Raw genomic sequence first — 13,778 nt, 5'->3', positions numbered from 1 at the left:
TCAGGACTGGACCTACAGTTTAAAGTGGGATCCAAACAACTATGTACCTCCACCGGGTATCGGAACCCAGGACCCCTTGATTACAAGGTGTCGACGATATCACTGCGCCATCGGGGAGGCCATAAGCTATATGGGATTGGACCTAGTTTTAAATTGGGATCTGTACCATTATATGCCTACCTTGGGTATCAAACCAGAGACCCTTTCATTACAAGGCAATGGCATTGCCATTGGAAAATTGTTTTGACCTTATTGACAGAGGCATTGCTTAAGATAAAATTACAAAAAAAGGTTCAAATACAAACATTGTGAAGGATCAATGCTGAATGCCATGATCAGTAAGTGTAGTAACATGGACAGATGTGAAGGATGTTAGAAATTCTACTCAACAGGTTTCAACTAGAACTAACTTGCACTGCATGTATATTTTCATGGAAAATGTGTAGAAAAGAAGAGAGATAAGATAAAAAAAAAGGGACTGAATTCAGGGCTGGGACAAAAATTTACCAAGGTTCAACTTGCATGCAGATTGGATATATGATTCAAAGTAAGGTTCAGAGCCATGGAGTCTCGCACCATGGCTGTGCAGTCTAAGGCTTCAAGCTTTGGGCTCAGGTTTCAGGATGCACCTTGGTTCATATCTCCTGGGAGAAATATAACAACCTTTCTCCCGAGATTTCGGCCTGTGTATGGGACTGGTGGCCACCCACAATCATGAAGAAATTGGACAGCTATGAACGAGTAGCGTAACCGGGTCATGGAAAACCTACTACAACAGGGGGGGGGGGGGGGGGAGGGTGTTGACCACACGTCATCCTGTAACTGGTTGAATGATCTCCCAGCTCTGGCAGGAGTGAGGCAGTGGGTAGGTAAGCCCTAGCTCACAAGCCATGGAAATGTAATACACAGGTGTCTAAATTGACTGCAGGGTAGATTAGGTATGAATCAAATATGCATGCTGAAATACAAATCTTATGTTTTACACACTAAAAATATTTTCAACACAAAAACATGCATAATAATATGACTCACCTTTCCTGAAGAATATCACACCGGCTCTTGGTCCTCTAAGGGTCTTGTGCGTTGTTGTAGTGACAATATCGCAGTATTCAAATGGACTGGGAACAACATTAGCTGCCACCAGCCCACTTATGTGAGCCATATCTGCCATCAGAATGGCATTGTTTTCATTTGCTATTTCCTTGAATCTCTTGTAATCCAAATTTCTTGCATAGCAACTCATACCTACAAAACAATAATTAATATGTAGTACAAACTGAATAGCAAATACAAAAAAGAAACAAAATATACAAATAAGTATTTCTAGTTTGATAGCGTCAACAGGTAAGTAAGTTTATGTTCTTGGCCTTTGTAGTTACATCAAATTTCTATTTGCGTGTTTTACTGTTACACAACATTGAAAACCACAGGCTCATAAAGCTAATGTTTTTTTGATTCTTGGAAGTCACTTACTTATATTTCCACATTAATACCATGACAACGTACAAACATCACTTAGATATAGACGTAGATCTTATACAGGCATCAATCGTAAAATTTTGCTAAGTCCACTTTATGCTAATTGGGATTGGACCTATCCATGTGCATGTACCTCACACCTTGGGACAAACCCAAGCACTATGTTAGCACTATGCCATCAGGGAGTCCCCTCCAACAAATTCTATGCAGACTTATGTGCATTCATAACAGATCTAGTTACAATTACACATATTAGAATTTCTAGTCTTCAAATATTGACCAATTGAGTGCAAATTATATATTATACACAAACACAGAAAGAAATTTGGATTTTACAGTCAGGGGACCAAGATGAAAAGTGAAATTTATTTCTATAATGAATAAAATTAAATTTTAGAAAAATGAACAGCAAATTTTTCAGTCCCAACTAAAGTAAATATTAAATAAAAAAGGCTACATAAATAGTTTTACATATAAAAGTAAGTTTTAAAAGGAGGTTGTTTAGAACTTGTACAGAATCTATAAAAGTGAGATTGAGTTGAACACTGAACACAAACTGCTTTTAAGGTGGAAGTAGAATAATAATAATAATAATAATAAGAATAAGAATAATAAAGATTATATATCAATGAACCCACATGTTGAAAGCACAATGAGCCTTAGCATAACATGTATCCTGATATACTCCAACTGATGAACAAACCTGAAACAACATATGGTTATTTTACAGATAAAACACATCCACTGATATCCTATATCGGACAGTGTAGTTGAAAACTGCTGACATAATTGGTCTTGTGCCTAATATTTACGTATTTCTATCATAAATACAGAAAGAGAAAACAGCAGAAGTAATAAAAAAAATCAGATAGATCAATTAACACATTCAAAATGACGATACTCTTGGATGATCTCTTTAAATTTGCAAATATTTATCCCGTATTAGAATAGGCAAGGATCGTGTGTTATTTTCCAAGGCACGCACAGTGTAAAAGCCAAAGACCTGACCCAGTGACAAACAGACTACTCACCAGCAATTATTAACTTTGGTTTGAAGAGCTTGGCATTTTCCTGCAGTCGGTCGTAATTAATCAGCCCAGATTCGGGATCCACTTTGTACGGCATGGACTCAAAGAAAATGGACGTTGCAGATATCCTCTTGTTTGCAGTCATGAACCCGTGAGTCAAATGACCACCATCGGGTAGATCCAAGCCTAGAAGACAAAAGATCGATTAATTTAAAAGTATTGTATGCATCAGCACATTAAGTCATTTTGCATCCTTCAGTTTATGTGGGGAAGATCCCCTTACCTCAAAATTTAAAAAAAAAGGTGTATACACAGTCCCTTTAAAAAGGTTAAAAATGCAGCTTGTAAATGGACCTGCATAGGACATTAAAAAAGGTAAGGATATCTTAAAAATTACCTCAGAAACGGTGAAAGAGGCCTGTTCTCAAAAATCTAAAAACATTGGATAAAACACTCTCATCATTCCTCAACATAAAAGACAAATCGCTGGGAAGCTTAAAACCCTATCTGAGCTAAATAAATGTGGCACATTCGAGAAGAATTTGCCTAACACTTAAAACAACATTACAAGTAGGACACAACGAAGGGTCCAGTCTCTGCAGCAAATGGGGATGCAGGCTCCCTGGGGGGTAAAGGCAGCTGGGTGTAATACTTATCAGATCATCCCAACTATGGCCGAGACCAAGATTATGTGGAGCTCTACCCCCACATCACCATATATGCGTTCATGGCATGTGTGCACATGCATAGAGGTACCTTTACCTTTTACTTAAAATAATATTTTGTTCCAATACTGCAACATCGGGCCACTTTAAACTTGGCACTGGACTCCAGATGATCAAATCATGATGTCATAGTGAAAAGTAATTTAAAGAGAGTTAATTTTCTAGCCGTATGCAATGATATGCTGTACCAGTATATCTTTTGCATAGTGAGAATAAAAAAAACAACTTACAATTACTTGTTAACGGAAGGAATATAAATATGTATGGATGTAAAATCATGCATGAATATGTTTTATCTCTGGTGTACATTAAACCATGCCATGAAGGTACATATGGAGGAAAGTTGAGGTAAGGGACCACACATTCTTGATATTGGGCTATTTTTGAGGTGGTGTGATCAGCATCATGCTCTGGTTGCATTTTGCACAACTATTTAATATTGATCTACACGATTCAGATTACTAAAATTCTAGTCATTCAATCATGCAGTGCACTTTAGTAATGCAATTGGGGAAAGAATGAAAATAGTGCATTTTGAGAGCTTGAGAAAGGATACCTGGCCTTGAAAAATAATCAGCTAGCAGCTCTATTCAAGGTCTCTAATTGATTCAAAAGCTCTGTCAGACTTTGCAAGTGTCTTTTATCGTGCTGCATATTTGATTTGTGTGGCGTTGAACAAAAATGTTTCTAATTGGCTCAAGATCAACATCTCCTTTTCAAAAGAAGTGAAAAACGTACCCATGATTCTTCCGTGAGGCTCCACTAAGGCGGTGTACACAGCGAAGTTCGCAGGAGATCCTGAGTACGGCTGGACGTTAACTCCCCACTCTTCTTCACTCAGATCGTATGCTTCCAGAGCACGCTTTTGGCACATAATTTCTATTTCATCAATAAACTCATTGCCACCATAGTACCTGACAAAGAATCACAAAAAAGTATATAAGAAAGGTTGATAAATAATCTCGGGTGTCGTTAACTCTGGAACTTTGACAATAGAGGAAAATAAATGAAACGAGTTATACACAGATTTTATTATAAGCCTAATAACTAGAGACCAGATTTTAAAGCGAAAAATTATTGCAAAGAAAAGGACTATAGTTTTCTTTTGCACTCAACTAAAAATACTATTTTAAATGAAAGCACAATATATACTATTCATATATGAAAAGAGATATATTAAATTTATGATTGTGCTTTCATTTAAAATAATATTTTTAGTGGAATGCAAAATAAAACTAGAGTCCTTTTTCATTTCCTTTTTTTGAAGGTAAAGTACAGGGAATAATCTTACCATCTGTTTCGATGAAATCTTCCTAGCTTACCACATTTCATAGCTTGATGCCAATTGTAACTGGCTTCTCAATTTCACTCAATACTGTCGTCACTGCCACACATTTGAATTTAAAACTATTCTATAAAACTTCACAATAAAAGTCTAAATCTAGCAGATAAGTACACTTTCAACCCAACAGGCGTGCCGCTTACAATGCGTTTGTAGCTGCGTCAGCCCAGATCACATTGTTTCAACAATCGCTGCAATGTACTCCCAACACTCATGGAGGGAAGGTGCTCTTTCCTTCCTCTAAACTGCACCAAATCGACAAATGTTGAATGTTTTGTTCAGGGAAAAAATAGTGGAACAAAATATTTGATTATCTTGTCAATAAAGGCTCGAAAGTTGAGGAAAAATCCTTTCTTTCCCTAGTGTCCGAAGATGAGGCCCAACATAATATATGTTCAATTTAGGTCATTGTAGGCCAGAAAAAGGTGGGTTTTATTTGTCCTTTATTGCCTTTTTCGGCGTTTTTTGGCTTATTGGTCTTTTTTTAGCCTTTTTTTTAGGTCTTAACGGCTTTTTTTTTGCAACTTCACCTTATTTCGACTACGTTTTTAATGCCCATTCTCAATTCGAATCATCATCAGTTCATCACCTCTTAAACATCCTTTCTGTAGTAAAGAAATAAAAAGAAAGAAATATATTTGAACCATCCCTGAAACGAGAGAAAAACATTTCTCGATGACTGAAGCAGGTACGGTACAAGGTCCTTTAACCAAAACTTGTCACGCTGTAAGTGACAACATTCTCTTGTTTTGAACCTTTCAATTTTTTTGGACTGTGTTTTCCATACCACCAGAATTTTTTATTTTTTTATTCATTAAATATGTAATTAAAACTGGTTATTAATTAATTTGGATCACATTTATACGTCCTTTTTTTATATTTTTAGATCTTTTTTTGGCAATTTATAGGTTCGAGCCCTATTTATAAAAAAGGGGGAAAAAGGAATGTTGGCTGAAAAACTAGTTGTTAAAGTGACCAGAAAGGAAAATGTTTCAAAAAGAGAAGAAAAGAGAATGTGGGCTGAAAAAGGGGGGGGGAAGGAAAATCAGAACCATGTAATCTTGTGGGTGCAATATAATTATTATCAACACTGTTGTTATTTATTCCATGATCCGTGTCGAAAAATAAAGAAAGGACTTCCCTTTAAAATCCAGCCTCTACTAATAACTAGGGGGCTGATTTAGGTAAAAACACTTTTTTTTTTTTTTTTTTTTTACTTACTTCACAAGTTGGCCACTCGGTAGGAGTGCCAACCATGAAGTTGCTATGTAATCTGCAAAGCCTTATTTCACATAAAAATGCATGATCTTACCTTTAGCACACAAAATGCAATTTCTTGCAAAAACATAAAGGGTACCTGTCTGCAAATCTACGTTTTTTGTGCGGTGATAGAAAAACTGGAAACATTTACCAAACAACTGTTTTGTGGAACAATGAAGGATGTTAGTACAGTTGAAAGGAAATTGAATCTGAAGTCTGTTTGGGAAGAAGGAGGGGGGGGGGGGGAAGGGTTCCAAAAACGGCATAAAGTTGCTCAGGTTCTGGAGAATGAAACTGTTGGTGTAACTGTGAATGACTTCCTGCACTTGAATTATGCACGTTTGACTATCTGTGATATGGGAAAGGTTGTTTTCAGCATACATGTCACTGTTCAGAGATAATCAATCGGCGTACATTTTCAATGGACAATTTGGAAACATACTTTGTTGTTCATTGTAATCAACAGAATGAAAAAGCAACTAAAGTCCTACTCTGTCAGTGGTGATTATCTTTTATTTGGTTGACAGAATTTTGATTGAAAATATTTTTTTTACTTTTAGCCACATATTTCCAATCCTTAGAAAATAAAAAAAAATATATATTTTAAAGTTTTCTAACACCTAAAAATCTGCTTCCTACTAATAATTACCTCTTATATGTTTAACTTCATAAGTTCTTCACAAGAATAAAGCTGATTCAACAACATCCAAAGTAAATTACCAAAAATTGAATATAAAAACATTTTTACATGTAATAGGGGTGGAAGAGATTAAGTACTCTGTTGGTATCAGCTGCTATCAACGCATCAATGAAATTGCCAATATTTTTCCTGAGCCAAAATATCTATAAATAGCCTGTAGTTTAGTGCAAAAGGATCTAAACATATAACTCATATCACCCAGGTTTGAAGGGTGCGTGTCTAAATATGTAGTTTTAGCTTCAAAGCAAAATCTACTGTGCTTACCTGGTTATGTACATTAATTAGGAATTCATGATCTTCAAGAGACATCTGCAATTTTATAATGTAGAATATCTGTATCGATAATAGGATGGGGCACTTCATGGGTACTACATCGGTATCGGCAGTAGTGTATCGGTAAATTTAAAGATAATTTTACCAATTCGATATATATCTTACAATTTAGTGCAATATTGTGCCCTTTTGTTAAATTTTTTCAGATTTAATCCCCATTCCATAGATATATTTTTAAGTAAATATCAGCTTCATTTGTATTGTGAAAGCTTGGTTCGTCCGTAAATAATTTATTAAGGTGGTCAATGGTAAGTTAAAGCTAAAGTTTCCCTTGCATGTAGCACCTACCATGAAGGCACATGTGAGGGTAGGGCTCCACACATTCTTGATCTCTATTATTTTTGGAAGTGATGTTATCAGCACTACGCTTCAGCCACATTAACCTCCCAGGTACCCATTGATTTTGAGGCTGGGTGAGCCCCAGAGTCTCTGATCTTGTATCACCCATTCTGGGAATCGAACCTGGGCCTCCCGCATAGTGGTCAGATGCTCTACCAACTAGACAATCGTGGCTCTTAAAGTGGTCAATGAACCATTTGGAATTTTATATCGGGTCAGTAGGTATTGGTTACTGGTATCGGTAAATGTTATATCAGTACTTTATCGGGACCGCAAAAATTTCATCATCAGTCCATCCGTAATCAATAACAATTCCTCAATCCACACCATACCTAATGTGTAACATCTCCCATTAGGGCAACATTTCAATGTGTGTGAAGTTGCTTCTTTATTTATTTATTTTTTATTTACAGAATTCCTTGACTGTCTCATTCAGGGAGGTGCAGTCTGGCGTTCGGAAAAGTTCGGAACCATTCGTAAACCTCCACGGATGACGTCAGCCACGGGACATGTCAAAGACGAGCACCAGCAACGGCATAGGAATTCACACTTCTTCCGTGTTTTCGGAAATGAATTTGTTTTAAAAATGGAATGAATGTTCTGGCGTGTGTGTATAAGTAAATGTATATGTATAGAACAGACTATATCTACATAGTAAACTGTGTCGCTGAAAGTTAACTATCAATAGAATTACATGTAATGAAAAGCGGGAAAGCCGGTTCGGAGGTGGAGCGGAGAGGTTTGTTCAGAATTTTCTATTTGAGTGGTGTAAATTCGTGTTTATGGGGGTGAAAAGTTATACTTAGAGCCAAAGTGACCACAAAGTTGTCCTTTTTTAAACATTGTGTGGGGTGTTAGGGCGAAGTTCTTGGATAAATCACTGAGGTCGAGACATTACAACTTCATGTTTTATAATCCAAAAGTTGCTTTTTTAGCACTTTCATCCTGCAGTGTGTGCAGTTTCTTTATTTGTTCTTCAGCACATTTTAATTTCTTTTTCAGAGTTTCCAACACACTATCTTGTTGGAGATTGGGTATATTGGGTATATTTCCAGTACTCAAAGTCTCTGAATTATGTGCCATGCAAATTCTTTTGCGAGGAGACAACTCTTCAAGTGTGTCCGCTGCTCGCTTTCGAATCTGACGTTTATTGGCACGTAAACTCCGATCAATTATGCCTTTGGCTATTGAACACTACTACAATTCACCACACAACCACGCAAATTTAAACATGATACAGCGTTTCTATTAAGCTGCGGTCTACAGGTAATAATACTCAGCAGTTCTGCTTTTAAGTTCCGTTCGTAATCGGCATACAGAAAATGCGATGAGCACACTGTCGCTGTTTTGGTGTTAACAAGATCTATTCTCTTCACTTTGAAACCCACATCTTGCACGTAATCGGATCCTTTAGGAACGAAAAATAGCTTACACCCAGGCACGTATCCAGGAATTCCTTTCGGCGAGGTGGGTGAACACCATTTTTTAAGGGGTATAGTATGTTTAAGGCCATTGGTGGCAATTTTGTTCTAAAACCGGGGGGGGGGGGGGGGGGGAGAGTGCAAGGAAAGTTCATTTTCTCTTGATAGACAAGGCTTAGCATTAGGAGGACATAGTGTGGAGGCAAGAAAATGGGGAGCAACTATCCCCTAAATCGTCTTCTAGAATACAATTGGATCGCGAAACAATTAATGCACAGTGAAAACCCTTCCGTTCCCAACACATCTAATGTTTCGTCTCCCAATATGGTTAAATGCTTACTTACTTATTTATCTCCAGTGATGTGCCCAAGGGAGGGTTGGTGGGGTCATAGACCCATTTGAACGTCAAAGACAGGAAAAGATGGCTAAATGATTGGATTGGATTGATTTGATGTTTTAAGTCCACTTTATGCACAGTAAGGCTAATCGGGACTGGACCTACAGTTTAAAGTGAGATCCGAACCATTACGTACCTCCACCGGGTATCGAACCCGGGACCCCTTGATCACAAGGCGAGGACGCTACCACTGCGCCTTCGGGGAGGCCCGATGCCTAAATGAGAACTGACCACCAAAAATAGTATACGTAACCACTTTCCCTTCCGAAAATTCTGGGAACACCACTCGTTATCTCGGACACATTTTTTGAAATCAAGTCCCCATAACTTTTTATGATTTCATATTGGAGACTGAAGTAAAGCGCCTTGTACACGATCAAATAAATCATGAACAAGTCCTTGAATTGAACACTTAAAAGGCAATGAAGTCAGAAACAACGCAATTTTTCTCATTGGATCCAAGGTCCGGTCAAAGTATATCTATTTAGGAATGGTTCTAATTAACGCATATTTATCCTCATTATATTCTAGAATGTTCCGCAGATAAACGATTCATAGATATTGCCAGTAGTTCGACTCCTCTTATTCAAGAACATACCCTCTCGCGTCTTCCAGATATTAGAAATTACAACGAATCGCCCTACGTGTGGAGCTACCTTTGTCGTGCAGCTTTCAAATACTGACAAGTCTCTACATAGTGCTCAAGTTCACTGCGACGACACTGAAAGCTCAAGTAAAGTTTACGTGCAATGTTATCAACAACAGGGTAATTCTCCGTCTTGCTTTCTTTCATAAGTATTTATCTCCTTAAATTATCGTCCCATTATTCAAGAAGATAAAATCCTAATTTTATGTAGTGTAAACTGAAAAATTACCTGAGGGTACTCGAGCCACCTGGTCCCCATCTTGGGTACGCGCGAGTAACAATAACAGGATTATAGAACATTCTCAGTCATATTATTGACGAAGCCGAAAGCCTAATTTTATCTAATGTAAACTGAAAAATTTCCTGGCGAAAGGGGGGGGGGGGGTCAAGCCCTTAAACCCCACTTTGGATGCGTGCTATTATCAATAACAGGGTTACAGAACATTCTCCGTCTTGCCTTGATAATTATTTCTCTCCTTAAATTATCGTCACATTATCTTATTTCACACAACAAGAAACCAAAATCCTCATTTTATCCAATTTAAACTGAAAACTTTTGCTTAGATATGTGCCTGTCCTACTGTATTTCGTTCGGGCACAAAGCAACAGCACAATTGCGCGGCATTTCCTTGAAATGTTATTGTTGTTGAAAAAAATTCTCCACTATCAAACAAGAGCTACAGAAAAAGAAAACACAAGGCACTTTCACACAAATGCAGATCCTATAACAAGCGGAAAGGTCTGTGACAGCGTCAGTTCTGTCCCGTGAGTGACGTCAGGGTTGGGAACGCCCACGACCCTCTTTTTTCAGCTTCGGGAGGGAAGACTGCGCTACTTTCTCAACTATATTATATACTTACTTTGGTCTCATTTACAAGTCCATTTTCAGATCAGTGAGAACTCTGTCAAACCATGCACAACTTAGAACATTGCAAAGCTACCTCTATTTGGTGCAAGGTGCATGAATCTTAATAAACCTTAGCTAGAATATCTACAGGGTAGGGTTCTTTGTAGACAACGAAACTAGACAGGATGCCTTCCAATGGAGATGTTTGAACGAATATATTATATAAACAAGGATACATGGAAATAGAATATTTACATGATGAGCTACTCTTCTCTATAATTCTCATCTACAGTCAAGTTTTATCTCAATATGTTTTTTTATTATTTCTTTTCTTCAATTTGTGTATTCTTCTATCTGGACTTCCTTCTTGTCTTCTTTGTGAACTTCCCTCTGGATTTCCATTTATTTATGTTTTTGACGATTTAATGAATTCCTTATCCTTTTTCCAACTTTTTCCCCTTAAACTTTGGGAAATATACTAATCTCCTCCCTTGCAGCTGTGATTGGAATGCGCCAACACTAACTGGGTACAACAGAGTGTATACTTGGTGCAAAACGATTGAGACACGCATCCAAGTAGGTGCTACAGTTGAAATGCGCCAACCAAAAGCGCTGTGGGGTGTCGATTGGAACGTGCCACCACTGGTGTAAACAAAGTTTCCACTATGGGGATGGTAAATCAATCAGACAGATGCAATATCTGTTCAAATACACAAATTTGTATCAGTGCTTTGACTTCTTTAGTTTTCATATTAACTTACATATGATCACCGATTTAATTTATCGCGTATATACATTAATTCTTTTATATTTATTCTTTATCTTCTTATAGTAGATGCTATTGTTTTTCATCTTTCCAATCTGCTTTGTTCTTATTTATAAAGTTATTCACATATATTATGCTAATTCTTAATCTTGCCTGCCTGGTGCTGCCATCTCAATTCCTCTTTGGCAAACTATTTACATCACTTGGTCCTATTGGGTACATAACACAAACTACTCTCTTTTAATGAAGAATTCTCTATGAATAGATCACTAAAATACACAGAGCTCCCCAGTCTTATTGGGATAGCAGGAAAAGAGATAAGCTTACCTTTGCCCAGGGAGTCCTTCAGAATACTTATTATGCAGGCAAGAACTCAGGGCCTGCAAGACCGGAAGACTGGTGAAATTTTCAGAAGCAATCATTTCCAACCCACAGAGCTGCCTCTGCTTCTCCTTCTTAATGATGTCGAAGAGTTCCGGGTCGGCCTCCCAGAGACTCTTGTTCAGTGCGTAACCTTCTCCACTCATTTTTCTCAGGTGTTTCTGTATGAATGAAATCAGCGTTAGTAAAAATTTATACTATTAATAGGGTCATTAATATTTAGTTTTTGACGAAAACACGAAATGTGAAATAACACATTGTCATATTTTTTTAAAGGTATGAGGTGCATTTTGCTACCATATTCTGTCACGAAATGAATGGCAAAACTTAAAATAAACTCTTAAACATGAAATTTAGGGTCTATTTGCCGACAACATGTTCCAAGGTCTGAATTATCCTGAGAGTTATGCAAATAAAAACAATAAAAAAAGATTAATTCTTATGTAAATATTTGAGAAACAAAAAAATGGACTCCTTTACGCAAAAATAAACTTAGTACTTTGATTACTATATAAATGTGCTATTATAAGTGAAATGTGTAATAAGTATAGTTTTAAAATCAAATTTAGGTTTCTATTCACCATTTTAACACCAAAATGCCATTTTATATATCACTTTTGATCCAGAAACATGGCCAGTTTTTGTACCAACATTTAAACCTTTATTTACCATAAATATGTAGCTCTAACTATTTATATGTTTTATGCATATTTAAATATGTATTTGCATTCAAGAATCATGTGCAGGTTTACCATAAAGAAAGTTAAAGAAAATATCATTGTACAGTGATTTTTCATGTGGGGTGGGGTGGTGAACCAGTCCTTTGACCTAACCTGAAAATTGGCCCAGTTTGTTCAAGTTAGAAAAAAGGAGAGCAAAGAATTAATTTGGCATAGAAACAGAATTACCAAAGCAAGCAATGCATATTATGCAAAAAAGAAAGAAAGTGTAATACAGGAATGATGTTATGATTCATATTATACTATATTTAAATCACATAATAAATGCCTAGTTTTCAAAATTCCAAAAATTAGAATTTAATGTGAGAAGTTGCACACAATAAAACATTATAAGTAAAATTCCACCTAAACTTTTAAATCATTTTTAATGCAGTTTGTAAAAATTAGTAACAAAATAGAATAAGCATGCATCTGATTACAGTAACCCTTTCAAATGTAAAAATATAATGAAAAACAGTAGTATTGGATATTCACTAGTTTGCTGGATCGAGAAGAAAAGTCTTGCCAAGAAAATAATAAATATGAAATAACATTTATTTATTATGTATTTTATGAGTTATTGAATAATAATAATAATCCTGATGATGATTATTACTATTATTACTTCTACTATTTAAGTTTTATGAGGTTCTCCTTGATGACATAGTGGTAACTTTATTGCCTTGTAATCAAGGGGTCCCAGGTTCCAAACCAGGTGGAGGGGCAGAGGTTTTAATTCCAGTTTAAACTGTAGTGTCAGTCCCAATTAGCCTTTTCTGGGCATAAACTGTACTTAATGCAAAACTCAAACTCAAGATTTAAGAATGGCATTGCTCCCCTACAAAAACTTCTGGCAACGCTCATATGTGGTTGTCTGGTCGACCAACAGTGTTCATGACTTAGCTTACATGCCACAATGTCATTTCTTCACTTTGACCACAAATTCATTATTCCTAAAACAATTAAGTGCTTTGCATGCCCCTGGTTGATTGCAAATTAAAGATTAGCAAAGATTAAAAAGACACTAGTCAGAAAACTGCAAATTAGTATCTTCACAGTGATAATTTCTTATTCCCTTTGAAATGACTTGCACAGGGGTAAAATAAGAAAATCTCCACCTATTATCCACCCTGAGGAACAAACCTGACCCCCCCCCCCCCACACACACACACAGTAGACATGTCAAATTGACTGAACCATGTGCAACTCTATGTACAAAGTAAGGGCATGAAAAAAATGGCAGCACTGCTGTGTTTCTCTACTTTAATATACAAAGCTCCTAAGAGCATATGTTTGTGGCATGTTGTAGCCCCAAAATTCAGCTTTATTCCAAGTTAGAAGCACCAGAAATGCACATATAACATGGTTTGGAAAAATCTTGTGATGCTACTAGAC

At 36.7% G+C, this 13,778-nt stretch overlaps 1 protein-coding gene across 3 annotated transcripts in view; it reads right to left on the bottom strand.

Annotated features, from left to right (window-relative positions):
- Positions 1 to 13,778, bottom strand: part of Shmt (serine hydroxymethyl transferase) — a 50,419-nt gene that overhangs the window by 20,440 nt on the left and 16,201 nt on the right. For all 3 annotated transcript variants that reach the window (XM_083110820.1, XM_083110821.1, XM_083110822.1), the window contains 4 exons: positions 11,611 to 11,825; positions 3,971 to 4,146; positions 2,511 to 2,693; positions 1,033 to 1,245 (listed from right to left, as the gene is read on the bottom strand). In XM_083110820.1, coding sequence (XP_082966946.1) covers positions 1,033 to 1,245; positions 2,511 to 2,693; positions 3,971 to 4,146; positions 11,611 to 11,825 — 787 coding nt within the window. The remainder of the gene's footprint in view (positions 1 to 1,032; positions 1,246 to 2,510; positions 2,694 to 3,970; positions 4,147 to 11,610; positions 11,826 to 13,778) is intronic.

The sequence above is a fragment of the Lepisma saccharinum genome, chromosome 24, assembly GCF_977018435.1.
Source record: "Lepisma saccharinum chromosome 24, izLepSacc3.1, whole genome shotgun sequence".
NCBI lineage: Eukaryota > Metazoa > Arthropoda > Insecta > Zygentoma > Lepismatidae > Lepisma > Lepisma saccharinum.
The sequence above is the reverse complement of the archived record's forward strand: the minus strand, read 5'-3'. Positions and strand labels throughout refer to the sequence as shown.